Below are 17,816 nucleotides of genomic sequence, written 5' to 3'. Positions count from 1 at the left end.
GAATGAGAAAAACTCAACTCTGTTTGTTTTGTGAATGTAACGGTATGCATATACACTACTTGTTTAGATATACTCCCTCCGTTCTAAATTACTCGTCGCAGAAATGGATGTATCTAGAATTAAAATACATCTAGATACATCCATACCTGTGACAAATAATTCGAAACGGAGGGGTACAAATTGAAGAAAAATTATCACAAGAACAACAGCCTTGCATCAGCGCGAACATTGCGATCACGGGAGCCAAATCCTGCGCTACCATGGACGGGACGGCGCCTCGCTGCTGTCCGCCGCGTACCGCTGCCCCACGGCCGCCACGTCATCCTTCTGGACCGCCGCCATGAACGGCTCGCGCGCCGGAGCCGCCGGACAGGTTGAGCAACACCGGTGCGTACAGCTTTCCGGCCGGCTCAGCTGCTCTCGCGCCCCACGCGAACCTGGGCGCCTCCGCCCCATGCCATCCCTATCGGAGATTTCGCCTGGATGGAGAGATTGATGAGGAGATGGTGGGGCAGAAGGCGAGAAGAAACACGAGATTCGGGGTGGGCGGTATCGGCCGTGACTAGCGATGTAATCGGATTACATGGAAACGGTTTACGGCCCACGTGAACCAAACACTTGTAACGTTTTCAAGTTACGGTGTAATCAGGTTACGGACCAAAATTGATGAACCAAACACCTTCATGGACACCTAGAGATGGACACATAGGGCGTGTTTGGTTGCCCGCACCGAGCCTAACCAGGCCCGCGCAGGAAGGGAGAGGCCTGTTTGGTTGCCTGGTTTTTCTGTTGGGCCTGTATCGCATGCTTCTTAAAGCAGCCCAGAGCCTGGCTCGCTGGAAACCCTCGGATCGGCAGTTTCTCGCGAGCCACGCTGAGTGCAGCGCGAGGTCGCTGGGCGGGAGCGAGGCGCGGTCGAGGGGGATGGCGGGAGATGGAAATCTGGCGCGCCGCCCCGGCGCCAAATTCGCCTCACCCCCCTTTCACTCGCTCACCCATAGCCACTGCCCCCCTTTCTTCTCCACTGCCTCACCACCGGCGGCGGCTGTGATTTCAGATATGCGCTCTAGGCGGCGGCGGCGTTTGCGGCTGATCTGGTGCTCCCCTTGCTGTTGGCCACCGTTTGGTCGACCTACTCTGTGGCATGGCTCCCCCTACGCCGTCCTCGTCTCCGATGCCGGTAAGCAGCACCCCCTCCCCCTTTGTTAGCTCAGTGGTTAGGCCTTTAAGCTAGGTGCAGGATCGATTTCCCATTGAACGAACCGTCGATGTCGACTAGGTTATGGACGCACGGATGAGGCTGATAATCCAGGCAGCAGCACTGATTAGTGTGATTCAGGCATGGGTAATGTTCATGCACCAGAGAGCTGTTCGTCGAGCTGGGAGACCATTGAGCCGCTATGGTCTATTGTTTCCCCGGGAACAGGAGAGGATCCAAAATCTGAACTACATCTACAACTGCAATGACGTTGAGGCTCTGTGGATGCTTAGAATGAAAAGAGCACCATTTGCCAGGCTTGTCGAGACCTTCAGGAGCAGGGGCCTGTTGCAAGATAGCATCAACACCAGTGTCGAAGAGCAAGTGGCCATGTTCCTCCATGTTGTTGGTCATAACCAGAGGTTCATGGTCATTCACAACACGTTCAGGAGGTCAATGGAGATCATCTCTAGGTACTTCAAGCAGGTGCTTTTTGCTGTTGGGGAGCTTAGAGGAGAGATGATCAGGAGACCATCTGGCCAGACTCCACCAAAGATTCGCGGAAGCCCAAGATGGTATCCATACTTCAAGGTGAGCATTGACAATATACATTTTTCATTGCTTGATATGCTTGTATTGTGCAAGTTCAGCACTAACACAGGCTAGTGATGCCATTTTCAGGACTGCATTGGGGCAATAGATGGTACTCATGTCACTGCCAGAGTTCCTAGGTCACAGTCTGCAGCATACGGGGGGAGGAAGCACTACACAAGCCAGAATGTGCTTGCTGCTGTTGACTTTGATCTGAGGTTCACATATGTGTTGGCTGGCTGGGAGGGGTCAGCGCATGATGCAAACATTCTCACTGACAGCATGAGTCGACCTGATGGGATCAACATCCCCGACGGCAAGTTCTACCTTAGAGATGCTGGCTATGCATGTCGGCCGGGTGTTCTTCCACCCTTCAGGAAAACCAGGTATCATCTCAACGAGTTCTCTGGTAGGAACTTTCCTAGGACTGCACAGGAGCTGCTTAATCTCAGACACTCCAACCTTAGAGTAACTGTTGAGAGGGCATTTGGAGCTCTGAAGAATAGGTTTAAGATCCTGGATCAGAAGCCATTCCACACATACCCCACTCAAGTTAAGTTAGTTCTTGCTTGTTGCATTCTGCATAACTGGATCCTCTAGTGGGGCTTTGATGAACACGTGTCTGAGGAGGAAGAGGTCGAGCCTGACGATGTTGTTAGCTCTGGCCATGGTGTGGAGGCATTTGACAATGACGGTTGGAAGAACAAAAGGTTGGAGTGGGCAGAGGCAATGTGGCTTAACAGAGGTCAGTGCAGGATTTGAAGAAGAGGAAGAAGAAACAGCAGCAGCAGAAGCACAGAAGAAGAGGAAGAAGCAGCAGCAGCAGAAGCAGAAGAGGAAGATGAAGAGGAAGAGGAAGCAGCAACACCGATGAACTATCCCCTATTTAGCCAATGGCTCTAAATAATTTGATCTGTCATTTGATTGTAGTTAGGATGAACTGTCATTGTTTAACTAGCTGGAACTATGTTCAGATTATGTGTGGTAAGGTCACAACTAGATAGAAGTGGTGACAACACCTTATGCAGGTTGCAACCAAACACCATGTCATATGTGCACCTAATGCAATGCGGGCAACCAAACGCTGGGTCAAAAATGTTTGTCTTATGCAACTAGGGGCATGCAGGCAACCAAACTATGTGCATCTGGGGGTTTTTTGGCCTGCATCCCCTCAAACCGGCTCAATAGAGCCAGGCTCGCCGGGCCAGGCTGAATCGGCAATGTAACCAAACACGCTCATAGCATCTCACCTTCTCCGGTGCATGTTCCCGCAAAAGAAATACACGACGCGTTTGTTTGTGACAAAAATCAGGGGTTTCCGATTGCAGCGATTTCAGAAAACGGAAGCCAGCGTTTGTTTCGCCCACGATGATTTTCATAGTCGTGCTTTCCGATACAGCGTTTCACAAAACCACGGGCTAGCCAAATAATTGGCGAAGATTTTTGGCACCCACAGATTGCGAAAAAGTTGGCAGGATTTGAACCAGCATGCTGTAGAGGGTGTGGGCACACCAAAATATTGGTAGCCATCCAAACGAGTACACAAGACTGGGTCAACACCAACTTTTTGGTAGGGCATCAATCTAAACAGCCCCTGTAACCGCCAAAATCTGACGGGACTAGAAACCGGAGCGCGGTGGCACGAACCAAACAAACCATGGATTGCGTACAAATAAACGGAAGCAGCGCTTCCCGATACGAGAAATCTAATACGTTACCAGGTCGGAACCAAACGCCGGAACCGAGCGTGTCGACGGATGCTTTTAGCTCAGGAACTAAAATATGCTCTGGTGTTAATTGAGCACAAAACACTGGGGCACACAGATGAACTTCTTGCTCTAGCGTTGCGAATCGGCGTGAACCCACTAGTTCGTCAAGCATATGGGCAAACGCAAGCACACATGAAGGTGGGGGGCTACCCCCCCCCAAGCGGAAGGGCACTTCGCTGCGCCGATAATAATCTAAGATGATGTGCATCAACTTCTTGTTTTACCCAGCAACATGCATCAAATTTAGATATTTGGCACTAATAGAGGGTATTACAGAACAAAAGTGAAACTTTAGCATCATCATTTTGGCGGTAGGGTTTGCAAAATGTCTTCCTCAATTTTGGACATCCATTTACTAAGACATCATCATTGATCTGCAGGTCATGATGACAAGGCTACAATGGTCTTTCGACCTATAAACCACACTCCATTTGATCAGCATGTACTTTTTCTTTTCACTATCTTCTTGTCAAAAGAATTTAAATCTTAAATAATTCAGCCTTTGCAACACCACTTTTGAAAGATGGAAAAAAACATACAAAGAATCATATTTGTCACGAGAATTGATCAAGACCACCACCCTTCAACAGAGAGCAACTTTCTTTTTCAACTGTTATTCCTCCGAGCGCTCCTTCACATGTTTTCACTCCAGGTTAGCCAGACACCGATAATGTATCAAAATTCTCAATTAAAGAAAACAAGACAATTATCTTTAGTGGCTTCTTTAAAACAAAACAATTCTCTTTTATGAAAGTTAATATTCATAATATTCTCTTGCTAATGTTTGTTTCGCATACAAGTTTTATCTACATTCGTAATATTCCAGCAAACCGGCATAATTTAACCCTGCCGACCTATCTCGGTTAATCACGACATTAAACTAACAGGCCTGGTTACCATTAGTATAATAGCCCATACAAATATATGATCCTGGATTCCTGGGAACGACTGATCTGACTGACTGGAAGGCCAATCCATGTTCATATCTGCAAGTCCCTTCTGCAGCAGGGCTTAAGCCCGCAGCACGCCGCCCCATCCACTGAGAAATGCACCACCTCCTTGCCAACATGCTTCCGGGCCACCCCGTCGCCTCTCGGGCCCGACGCCCAGGCAGAGTACAGCGACTGGATGGCCTCCTCCGACAGCCCGTTCCGGCTGAGGTCGAGCACCCTCAGCTGCTTCGCCGAGACGAGGGCCTCCGCGAGCTCCTGGACAAACTGGCAGCCGGAATAGGAGTTTCGCTGGCAGGAGCTCGCGCAGCTCCTGGCAGGACCAGAAACTGTACGTCGGTCCTCGTTTGCTGCTTCGTCCTCACTGTCCGCCACCACCATCTTCTCCAGATCGACGTTTCCTGGAGCTACATTGTCGCCTGCTTCGGCGTTGTGGCCGTGTCTGTGCTCGGTGCCTGTCGACACATCCTGCATGTCCTCATCGAAGTGCAGTGTTCTCTCCAGTGCCAGGTTTGCATTCTCGGCCACGCTCAGCTCCTCCAGTTGATCATTCCCTGGAAGGACCAGAAGATTGTGAGTTTGGCGCAGAAGGCGTTGTTTAAGTATAACATGTAATTGTTCTGTTCCTCGCCTGCTAGTGCCTGAATAATTCGAGTAATGCCACCAAGCCCAAGATTGCATCTGTCGAGAGTGAGAGATCTAAGGCTGCACTGGGGATTTGCAAGTATTGCCCCAACAGCATCACATCCCTGCATTGTGCAACCTCGCAATGTTAAACAAACGATCATGGGGGCCAAAATCAGGTAGACCAAATTATCTGAGGATAGGAAGCGAACCTCCATGTTGATGTAATTTCCTCCGAGGTTCAAGTCAAGAATATTAATTCTAGAAAGATTTGTACAGATCTGTGAGAATTCAGGAGTTGTGAGCCCGCAGTTGGATAAATCCAACCTCATCAATTCTTGGGACGCACTAGATAATGCCTCGGTGAGCCTAATTGTTCCTCCCTGCAGAAAGAAATTCATCCATAAGGCATCATGTTCACTACAAGCTGTAAATACTGACCATATATGGAAAACAGACTCACAGGTCCAATGGAAGTTCCACCTAGCAGAAATCCAGATAGACTCGAGGATTGTGCAAGTAGACACAGTTTATCAACGATTAACTTGTTCAGTTTTATACCAGTTAGGCTTAGTTGTGAAAACCTGCAGTGATCAAATCCATAGCTGGTTTATTATTTCACCACAATTCATAGCTGTCAACAGTGATGGAACAATGTCTGCCAACCTTTTCAAAGAAGCCAGTTTGGAGAGAAGGTTAAGCATTGTGTTGCCAGAAATTGGATTGTTTTTTCCTGTCAAAGGTATGGAATTTTGAAGATGCCGACCGTTTATACATGAAGATGGCTAGTTATATACAACAGAGGCAACAAAGTACCTATCGAGAGATGTGAAAGGACCGAGCCTTCATGTAGTGCATCTGCCATTTTCTGAACTGTTCTTGATGTGATAGAACACTGCTCAACATCCAAGCTATATAGTGCTGTCACGAATGGAAACAAAACATGCATTCTATAAGAGGAAAGTAATGGTGTACACTGAGAAAAAACAAGATGGCAAAAGCTCCCAAAGGTGCAAACAAAGGTCTGCTGTTGCAGATAAACACAAAAGGCCTATTGTTTCTGCAGCCCCATAAACATACAACGCACTTAATACTGGGTATTGAGACTCACACATACCTTTGCACTTTTGTAGGATTGTGAAAAGATAAGAGCTGCAACCATCTGTGAGGCGATTCCCAGCCAGATTAAGTACTTCCAGTCGTTCAGTCATAACAGCACACTCACAGATCTGTTCATCAGTAAATTATGGACCAAATATGAATTCAGAACTAACTGTCATTCCACTTTAATATCCAGGTTTCTGTGATAGGAAAAAACACCTGAAATAAAGCAGTTGGACCAAATCGATTGCAATGTAAATCCAGTGTCAAGCCACCATATGTTTGGGATGACGAAGTAAATATTTGTTGAAGGCTTTCAATTGTTTCGTTTCCTGCAATTCATACAAATGAATGCTTAATCAGTCTACGATGATCCTTTAAGGATAGTCTAGGGTGTACAGGTGACTAATGCAGCACACTCTGTGTCACAGAGCTAAAGGTGCTTTCCATTTACCTATTAAGTCTATAACTGTCTTTCTGCCAAACTCGTGATGCTTAAATTAAACACATACTGGAAATAAGCAGAGATACTGAAAAATGATACCTAGCATGTTATGAGAAAGATCCAACATGGCTATTGTTTTATGTGATCTTAGGGCTTCAAGAAGAGGTGAAATTGACAAATCTTGCAGTCCACAATCAGACAGAATGATTTCATCTTCAGAGACCTGTTGTTGGGAAACAGAAGGCCAGTAAAACATATTTAGCTTTGACAAGTTATTCAGACCTGATTTACGAAATTATAAATGAAAACAAGTAATATAAATCCAACAAACTTACTTCAAGATTATACAATTTTTTCAATAGCTTCTTATTTGGTGCTTCTGAGGACTTTGTGCAGAAATCAATGTACAATTTCATCAACCGCTTTGGCACCCAATCTTCATAAGAAATATGGACATTAGACTTTTAATAGAATAGATCGGCATGCAGCACAAGAAATTATACATGAAACCAAGCAGCTACAAGTGTTGAGTGAAATTTGTCTGTGTAGAGAGCGCACAGGTGAGCACAACGAGACCAACACAAGTCTTGCTTCAGCATTGAAAAAACACAAATATAAAGTAAAGCAAGTAGATGAATTTAATCAAACACTTGCTTTCAAGAAGAAACTCCGTCTATGTCTTTTAGGCACAGCCGGTCCCAAGCCCAGGTAAAGGAGGAGGGTTGTGATAGGCTTGGCGAGCCAACGTAAAAACTAGCCAGTCCCATGGGTATGAAACCTATTTGAGCGAGAGTAGTACTAGGATGTGTGACCTCTTGGGAAGTCCTCGTGAAAGGGTTTCATATATAAGGGTTGTGATAGGCTTGGCGAGCCAACATAAAAACTAGCCAGTCCTTTGGGTATGAAACCCATTTGGGCGAGAGTAGTACTAGGATGGGTGACCTCCTGGGAAGTCCTCGTGAAAGGGTTTCATATCTAGCCTACCCCAACTTGTTTGGGACAAAAGGCTTAGAAGAAGAAGAAGAAGAAGAAGACTTGCTTTTTTTTTGAACGGTCACCAGGGGGGAGAGGATCCCCACCTGAATATATTGCTCAAAAAGCTGCCAAAGCCAAGAGTCACCCCTTAAGCTTTGGCTGATCCAGTTTATAAGGAAAACCAGATCGAAAACCTAACAAGTTGACCCCGTTTATGAGGGAAACCGGGCCGAAAACCGTACATGTAACAAGGTTACAGAAGGAAAAAAAATTGACGCCTAGGAGAAGGCACGGCCTAGCTAGCAGGCAGAAAGACCAACACCACGAGAGACACAAGTAGATGAGGGGTGCTGTTGAGGGATCACAATACCAAGACTCTGCAAACAACCTAACGCACCACATCGGCGTGCGTACCGAGCCCCATGGCACAACAGAGGATCATCCATAATCAACGAGTGCCAAACCTTAACACGAACCTTGACTGGGAGATCCGCCACGGGCGGTCGAGACGATTAGCAGGTTGGGGAGGCATCATTGCGTCGTCATTGAGCAAAAGTGAACCGAGACAACACCAAGAGCCCGAAGCTCGCCGCAGCACAACGGCAACCATGGGAGGGTCATGAGCATGCATAACAACAGGACGGAGACCACGCGAAGGACAGCCGAAGAGAAAACACATGAAGAAAAACACAGCGACATGGATGACGCACAAAATGATGGTCGAAGGCAGATGGATGGTGGCGAAGGGCTCGACAAGGAAGCAACACAACGGCAGCCATTGGAGGGTCTTGAGCAGGCATGACAACAGGAAGACTCACCACTGAAGGGCGGGTGTCGGATGGGTTGGAGGGGGGATGTCACGGAGTCATGAGCATAAAGCTCGCCGCACCACAACGGCAGCCATGGGGGGACTTGAGCATGCAGAGCAATATGGACGACCCACCGGACATTGGGCACGGGCAAATGGATCATGGCGAAGGGCGTGACAAAGATGCAATGTCGACGGCAATACGGGATGGACAGGGTGGAGATGAGCGGATTGACGCATGGACTCTTGCGCGACACCTTCAGGAAGGTTGAATGACGCCCACGGGCGCCATCATCGCAAGGCTTTCGCCCGAACCCACAACTGCACTGGGGCTCCACAGCAGCGCCTCCAAGAAGGAAAGCGGCGCCGAGAATGCGTCGCCGTTGCTGCCGCTAGCAAGGAGCTAGCGAAAGGATTTCTCCCGGAGACAGAGCAGACCAAGGTCTTGCGCAGACACCACACCAAATCCATCACGCAACAGAGCCAAAGGATGGGAGGGGTGGATGCATTTTTGGATTAGAGGATCCGGGGAAAACCTGGCGATGGCGCATCTGGGCGTGCAAGAGCATGCCGCACAGGAGCCAGGTGACTAGCCGAGGGCCACCCCGGCGCGGAACAGGTCCAGCGCACAGCCGATGGAGGCCCGACCGCGCCCGGAAGATGCAAATCCGCAGAGCTCCATGCAGAGCGGCGCCGTCGGTGCTCTCCGTGGAGCGAAGCGGAAGTGGGGGAAGCAGGTGGTGGAGGAGGGCGCAGGGGTTGTGGTCGTGGACGGAGGGATGGACAGATCCAGGCGATGACGCGACCGTCGCGAGCAACTCGATCTGAGCGCGGGGAGCAGGCCCGACGGCGGCCACCGAGGCTCGAAGCAGCGAGGGGGAGGTATGCGGGCCGTGCAAGTAGTCGAGTGCCCGCAGACCGAGCGGCCGCCGGCTGGAGGCCACCTGACGGCCACCACGAGCGAAGGCGGAGATGGGATGGAGGGGCGGAGAAGCACACGCGAACGGACTTGGATTTGGACAGGAGATGCGCCACCTGCTTTGAGGAGCCGCCGGCAGCCGTCGCCGGCGGCGGCGGCGAGGTTGTGGTGGTGGGGATCTGTGGCGGCTCAGAAGACTTGCTTTCAAGCAGAAGAGCTCAAAACTTCACAGTGAACCAAACCCTTTCCCTTACAAAAAAGGTTTAACTCATCAGCACTTTACATGTGTCAATGACAGACCAACGTGTCATAAGAAACAAACCCAGATTGAATGCTGCTGAGATTGCAATCAGAAACTTGGGAGTTAGGTAGGTGTCATTTTTTGCTACATTAAAATTTAACCAGTAGCATAACCAGCATAATTGTACATATATAAAATTTAAACTCCTATGAGCTAGTGCAGCACAACTACAGATACATTTTGAAACTTTGTGCAAATTGTGAGGGAGACTTCTGGACTTTAAATAAGCATCTGTTGTATTTGACAATTCAGATTATTTAGCATACAGAAAAATACATTCAGTAATTTCACATTCCCCGCTATTTTAGGCTATTAGCACGAAGAATATAGAACCAAACAACCATAATGTATTGTGCTCAGTTTACTTCAATCATCAAATGAGTGTCCCTTAAATACTTAATGCATATTCAACGCCAACAAAAAGGATGCCAAAATCAAAATGATGCTCATATGTCCTAGAGACATAAGACTCATGCAACTCATGCAACAACAGCAGTTCTATGAACAAAGTTGAGTACACTGAACCCATACCATCAACAAAAGCCTCAATGCACTTCTGTTCAGAAGCAAGTTGACCAATATAATCAATTGATTCTGCACCATCCAGTACATTCCCACAACACTTGAGCTCCCCAATAATAGGCAACAAGCCTACAAAGTAAGATAAATGTAAGTTCCAACAGAAAAGAAAGAAACAAGAGGTTGTTCCCTAGCAAATATGACACCATAAGAACCACAAGAACTAACCCACCGCAAACTGTCTCCTGTAACATATTAGGCACATACATAAATCTTGGATAAATAGCTAAGACATGGTATACACAGAGTTTATTCGCACGTACTGGAAAACATGTTACTAGGGAACAATAACTGTATTTCCAGATAAGCTGAACAGTTGATACAGTTCAAGAACTGAACAATCAGATATGTATTGCTGGACAAATGGGCCAAATATCACAACGCATGCATATAACAGATCAAGGAAGAACCGAAGAATGCATCGCCACACAAGGACATTCTACATTTCTTCAACAACACCACAAGATAACTAGATAAGAGTAATGGTAAAAGTTATGGAGATGGCTTCTCAAGTTCACATCCCTCCCTCTACCTCCAATATTTTCATAATGAGAATATTAAAGGCGAAGCCACTGGCATAGAAGATTGAATACAATTCCCATCACAGGAAATATTGCAAAAAAAAAACCTTAATGGGCATACTGCATGACTTGTCGAAATTTAGAAAACAAGGGCAAACCTTTGGAGCTCTTTTCATCAGGAATCTGAAGGTGGTATACACATGCCACTTCAACTTTAAGAGACTCAATGTTAAAAGCAGCCTCACATATGCAAGCATTTAAATCCAAATACACCAGATGCTGACCAATTCTGAACGCCAAATGTTGCTGCAATTAAGGAACTCATCATATTTAATAATTTAAATCACAGACCACAACGAATATCCATAACTGGAGCAATTGTTGTACTCGCAAGTAACAGCGCTAAGAACTTCATCTAGATCATTTCTAGATTTCGAATCGACACAAGTGGAATGTTTCAGATGATCTGAAAACAAATCCTAGATAAGCTCCAATGTGAATATGGGACACAGCTCGCTTCAACAAAAAAAGTGTTTTGACATGTAGGAACTGTACAGCACTGATACACATCGAGAGTAGTGTCAATCAAGGGTAGGTTCACATGTCAACTGCCTACCCTGTGATTGATATTTCTAAGTGTTCTGCAAATAGTAGCTTAAGACAAGTTTAACTTGCATTGAGTGTCTACAGTGGCGGAGCTACAGATATGCTGGGCGGGCCAGGCTAAAGGAAAGCCCAAAATGTTCTCACATGGCCCATTTTGCTCACACTTCACTGATTTCTTCCTGGGCTGGGCTGGGCTGGCCATGGCCTTGTTTTACTTGCACAAAGCTCCGCCACTGAGTGTCTGGTTCATGCAACAAACAGAAAAGGAAAGTACGAACATATGGACATTCAAAAGTTAACGCTGGATGTCAGAAAATAAACGTTCCATTTGACATATGGATCCCTTCTAATGTATTTCACCACTCAATGACATCTAAAGTGGTGAAGTTACCAGCTGACAAAGGCATTATGGAATCTCCAAGTAACAAAAAGGATAGAGCAACGAAAACCACAATCGCCATATGCTTTTCAGCGATCCTGGAAAGACTGAATTTGCAATAATACTTACATGATCAGCATCTGTGGATAGGAGGCCAACAGCATTTTGACCATGTGGTTGACTATGAGATGCAGGAGTACAAATTCTGGAACCACTTGCTACTGGCTTGGATGAAGACACCTTTCCTCCACTAGAAGCTCCAATTTCCAGTCCATCATTACCATGACCAGTGGGGCTACTTGATTTGAATGAGCATATACTTTCCTCAGCAGGGCAGGGTGTGCAGATACTGTACACATCCCTGGGTTCAGTAGGGTCTACCTGCAGATGAGTACTAGTTATCGCTCAAAAGAAATAAAAACAATCACCATCTCTTTAAGTTTTTACCAACATCTGATGGGATACATGGTAACGAACATATGTAAGAAAAACAATATCTCTCGACATATCAAGAATGTAAAATTATATAAATCTCAAGAGACAAGCTTTGTATAACCTGATTCCTGTTGTTTGCTCCATTTGCTATGTCCTCTGTTGGTCATAGAAAAATGTATGCAAAATAATTAGGAGACAGTTACCAGGCATTCCAAAAACTAAATGTGGACAATGCTCATAAGTCATGCACCTGATGTAGACAGACTATCTGTTCGATTAGTTCGCTTCTTTTTTGATTGATCAATTTCAGGACTCTCATCAGCTTCATCGTCTGATATAAACACACGGACACGTCTTTTACCAGACTGGTTACTGCATGATTTACTTAAAACTTCTCTAGTGCGCTCATCCATATCACATGATCTATCAACCTTCTTCTGGATGCTATGTATCTTGGATGCCTTCGTATTGGATGAGCTCCTACTTCTATGAACCAGTGAAGCAAGAACAACATGATCATCAGGTTCCTCAGAATATGTATTTGCAGCATGCCCATCACTGTCCTCTTGATCAAGCATTTTATCAGATGCATCACCACCTTCAGATTCAGTTTCTGAGCAATAATCACTTACAGTATCCCTTGCTCCGTGCTGATTCAATTTTTGCTTCAAGTTTTCTATTTTTTCATGTACCTTCCTGAAGAAAAAATAAATCCATTTTATGACAGGTCTGGATAAATTAGCTTTCTTCTATCCAACATCTGTACGTAACTTACTTGGCATCTTCTACACTATCAAATCTGACCATGTGACTGTAATGCATGTTCTCGAGGGCAGAAAGTTGCACATTTGGCAGATTCCCTTCCACAGCAATTCTGAATATCATTGAAATGCAAGTATCAGAATCTATAGGTGGAGGCAAAATGCAATGATGACCACATGCATTTCCAGACTTACCAGAACATATACCAGATAGATAATAGATCACATGTACACATACACAAGAGAACAACATGGCACAAAACTAGAACAACAGTATGGCATTGAAAATAATAATTACCACAGTACCCTAGCTAAGTAGCTATATAGATAAAAGGCACACGTTTAAACTTCCTTGGGCATTTTATACAGCACATGCTACAGGACGTATTATATTAGTCTATAATAGTCCACAGTTCTGGCCAGTTATGTTAATAATAAGACTTCAAAATTGTTGTGTGGTGCCCTTGTAGGTCTGTCACTACAAGTCATTTTCTCAAAGCAAACTACACATGATTACAATGCCTTATGTAGGAGTATGTGTTTGAATGCTCAGCATCTTCGATGTATGTAAAAGGGTTGAGTTGTCTGACATGTGTTGGACATTGTACAACACTCATGCACAGCCTCGATTAGGATATATGGCTGCCACAGAATACTGGCACTCCAGATTCTTAACAGGCTTTCAAAATGGTGCCATTGTTCGTATATTCAGCAATAGGGTGTTTCAGTGGATCAAAACATGTTCGTAGATAAGCCACCCATGTCATGACCTATGTGCTCTTTGTAACCACTAAAATTTAATCCGCCATATTTCTACTTTGCAAGATTGCGAGTGTGTCTGAATAATTATTGTAGATAAGAAGGCACGGAGATATTACCTGTAGCCTTCTTCAAAAGCTTGCAACGCACCAGCCCAGTCACCACAAGAATCCAGAACATTACCAATGTTCACTTTTGCCAATGCTTGCCCCTGAAATTTCATGTATCCAAGGTGAGCAGGATATGGAACTGTTAGCACCAAGTAGAAGTTTGCAAACAGGAAGGTAGTTTTATTATTAGGTAGCAGGAATGCCAGCATAAACACAAATATAACTAAGGGAACATAAACTAACCTCTAAGTTTCCAATCGATCGATACATGTTCCAGCTTTTCATGTACCATTTACGAGCTTTGCCGAAGATTCTAAGCTTTTGGTATGATTCTCCTATGGACAAAAGAGCATCACTCTGTTTTTCCTTCTCGCGAAGTTCATTTGTTACTCTCTTTTTCGCTTTCGAAAATTCCTTGTGCTGGAAAGCAAATAATTTATATCAGAATTAAGACATGTGCTTATTTTCATCACACTGCCGCCTGATAATTAATGTTATTGGAGTATGCAGAGGCACACTAAGCATGTTTTGTTTTTCACCTTTGATTCATCAGAACTGTTTTTCAACTTCAGTTCTGAAATTTGAACCAAGATTTTGTTCACCAATTGAAAATAAACAAGAATTTATCAATCCCTGTAAGTCCTTAGTACAATGCAAAAACATGTAAAAATCTACATGCAGTTCAACAAGTGCCTGTACAAAATAGAGCCAAATAAATTCAGCATAACATGAATAGTTGGGACTCAGGAACATGGGCAGAATAATTCTGACAGGAGGCTTATAATAAAACATGGATATTTATTTTGACTTAAAGATAGCATCTAACAAGGTACTCTACCGTCATCCACAGGATTGGCCAAGTCAACCAAACCGTTAAAATTATGTCCAGTTATGCATAAATGTCAGAACAATACTGGAACATTTTTCTAAATAGAATTTAGCAGCAAAGAGAAATAAATCATAAACAGAAAACAGGTACAAGTTACAGCTAATACACTTACTTTTGACCATGCAGATATCATTCTTGCCTTTTCAATAAGATTATCCAGCCATGCATGCTGCTCACAGAGGAGTTTTCTCTCGTTCGATGTTCCACGAGCATTGGAAGTATCTCTGACAAGCTTTTTCAGTTTCTGCTCGTCTTTCTTCAACTCTTCAAGAACTTCAGCTGCTTTCATAACAGTTTCAATATTCTGATGAATTTGATCAACTAGTGCATCTTCATCTTCCAAACCCTTTGTTATTTGAAGGGCTCTTTCGTAGCAAAGTTTTGCATCATCATACTTTTGAATCCGAGAATGCAACTCCCCCAGATTTATAAATCCCTTTGCCTCACCTTGAATATGGTCTATGTTTCTACATATATCTATGTCCTTCTCAATATGAACCTTGGCTTTGTTCCAGTTGCGTAACTCAGTATAAACATTTCCTAGATTATGATGGAGCCTAGTGCGAGCATCATCATACTGATTTACCTCTTCTTCATCACAAATTTTCAAACCCTGGTTAAGTAGTTGCTCAGCTTCTTCAAAGTTATCAAGATCTAGTTCAAGCATGCCCAAATTATTGTATGAGTCAATGAGCTCCTTCAGGTGGGGTGATTTTCCAGACGGGGAATTCTCTCTTAGACCCTTTACCAGTTTCATGGCAGCTTTGAAATACTTCTTGGCATTCCGTATGGCACTGTGGTCATTTTCAGAACTTAGAAGGATTTCATGGTAGGTCCTCCCAAGCTGGGTACAAGCTCGCTGCTCCTCAACAAGGTTATCGGTTTCCTTGGCAAGTTGTAGGTGCTTCTTCTGTGAAGCATGCAAACATCGAGGAAAAAGAACATGAGTTGACGACTTGATGTAGTAGAAACCAACCCAGATAGTTTGGGTTAAAAAGGTAACGGTGAAATTACCTAAATAAACAACAACAGAAATGAAACAAGAGATCAGACCTTATTACACAAGCGTAGTGAGCAAATAACCCGAAATGTCATATTTTGGTTTGTAGTTTTGTACTCTAACAGGCCTGGTACATCCAGATTCAGGGTATAATAACAGTTAGCTTTTAACCCTCATTTTCCAAAAAGGTTTAACCCGGTTGTGGCATGGATGGTTACTGAAAGGGCGAGTGGAAGTTTAAAGCAACTAACTAAACTAACAGTATGGCCTCGGCAAAATAAAATAACAATATGGGACTAAACTCATCAGCAGCAGGCATCCACAAATACGCCAACTTGTGCCTTGGAGAATGTGAGGTGCTAGTGTATTTATTATTATTTGACATATTAACACCAGTGAACTTTACTAGCAAATTTACACAGCTCAACACTAAGTGCACCCACAAGCTCTGCTGACAGATCATTCGATCAATAAAAACACCACCAGGCGTATTGAAACAAGCAAGACTCCAGCCAAATTACGCCAGCCGAATGCCCAGCAGACCAGCGCCAAACATTTCAATCAATTGATGTAAATTCGACACAGTGATTTCAACAGCCTAGCCTGATGCTTGCCACTGAGTTGTTCATTCAAACATACAGTGATATACTAGCAACAGTCCTCCCATTCTAGTTCTACAACTCGAAATCTTGATCAGAATTAGACGGCCCAGGCATCAGGTCCGGCCAAGTGCGGGTGATTTGGTTCCGGGAGCGGTGGCGGGCGGGCGTACCTGGTAGGTGAGGGCCTGGGGGAACTGGCCGAGGCGGAGGTGGACCTCCCCGAGCGACTGGCAGGACTCGAGCAGGTGGCGCTGCGGGAGGTACTTGACGGTGACGTCGTAGTCGAGGCGCAGCCAGCGGAGCGCCTCCACGTACTCGCCGCGGCGCTTGTGGATGTCGCCGATGACGTTGGCCCACCGCGCCTCCTCCTCCCGGTTCCCCTCCGACACCGCCTCCCGGTACCCGCGCCTCGCGCCCCTCAGCTCCTCCTCCTCCTCCCTCGCCCGCCCGCCGCCGCGCGCCATCCCCCACGCCGCGCGCGCTAGGGTTCCGGCCTGGGATTTTTTTTTTTTTGTTCCCCCTCTCTTCTTCCCCCTTCCTCGCCTCCGGGTTTGGGGATTTCCTTTTTTTCTTCGGTTCGGATTTGGGGATTTCGGAGGGGGCGAAATGGAGGGAGGGAGGGAGCCTCGTCCCGCCAAAATGTTTCGGGGGCGCCCTCTTGTTGCTCTTCTTGGGCCGTGCTAGCGTTGGGCCGTTGTGAAAGACGCCTGCTCCTGAGGGAATTTGCACCAGCCAGAAGCCCAAAAGCCATTTCCAGTCTGCTGGGTTTGTGTTTTTTTTTCCTCTTCTCAAGGAAACTGCATAGGGTGGCAGTGCGTTTTTTCCTTTTTCTTTTTTCTTAGGGTGACAGCGTGTGTTTTCGACAAAGAGGGTGACAGTGCGTGTGTTGGAGTGTGGAAAAAACAAGGCAAAAAGGCCAAATGTGCAACATCTTTGGATGAGTTTTTCTTTGATGCGTGTCGGGGTACGTATGTGACTTCTTGACCATGGTAAATTGCCTCCGGGAAAGAACAAGACCAGCTGAAAAGTTTCTGACCGTCGAGAGGACCAATTGGGTTACAAAAATGTGGTGCTGATACCTAGACAAGAAAAACAGTAATTTCCGTTTAGTTTATGCTTCTGGCCAACCAATCACGGTCAGTCGGTCGGTCCTGGCGTTTTCGCATCCCCTAGGCTAGGCTAGGCTAGAGGCTAGAGCCAGCTAGCAGCCACCGGAGCGGAGGACGGCAAAGCCAAACGCGCCACCGCATGCAGCGACTCTTCTTACCGGCGCCGCCGCCCACGAGAGTACGTACGGCGGCCACCGACGGGAGCGTCGATGTCGGCGCCGCATCCATCCGTTCCTAGTAGATTCCACGGTGCCCGGCAGGCCTCGTACGCGCTCACGTTCCCCGTCCTGCGCATGTCGGGTCCAGTCGCAGCGTATGGGCCGATGGCTCCTTTTTCCTCGTACGGAGTATATATACTATGACATGGGATGTGTCTGGGTCATGG

The 17,816-nt window shown here is 45.9% G+C and overlaps 1 protein-coding gene across 1 annotated transcript; it reads right to left on the bottom strand.

Moving 5' to 3' along the window:
• Positions 1-4,278: 4,278 nt before the first annotated feature.
• LOC109780172 (protein TONSOKU) lies at positions 4,279-16,914 on the bottom strand. The gene is made up of 20 exons (XM_020338751.4): positions 16,493-16,914; positions 14,833-15,630; positions 14,075-14,251; positions 13,841-13,932; positions 12,977-13,075; positions 12,452-12,897; positions 12,323-12,357; positions 11,896-12,147; positions 10,940-11,087; positions 10,213-10,332; positions 7,014-7,114; positions 6,778-6,901; positions 6,453-6,565; positions 6,250-6,361; positions 5,949-6,053; positions 5,799-5,865; positions 5,596-5,716; positions 5,345-5,515; positions 5,140-5,257; positions 4,279-5,062 (listed from the first exon to the last, which is right to left on the bottom strand). Exons 1-20 carry the CDS (start codon positions 16,784-16,786, stop codon positions 4,539-4,541), a joined length of 4,017 nt encoding a protein of 1,338 aa, XP_020194340.1. The 5' UTR covers positions 16,787-16,914; the 3' UTR covers positions 4,279-4,538.
• Between the last annotated feature and the right edge of the window lie 902 nt (positions 16,915-17,816).

Source organism: Aegilops tauschii, chromosome 6 (genome assembly GCF_002575655.3).
Source record: "Aegilops tauschii subsp. strangulata cultivar AL8/78 chromosome 6, Aet v6.0, whole genome shotgun sequence".
NCBI classification, from domain to species: Eukaryota; Viridiplantae; Streptophyta; class Magnoliopsida; order Poales; family Poaceae; genus Aegilops; species Aegilops tauschii.
The sequence above is the reverse complement of the archived record's forward strand: the minus strand, read 5'-3'. Positions and strand labels throughout refer to the sequence as shown.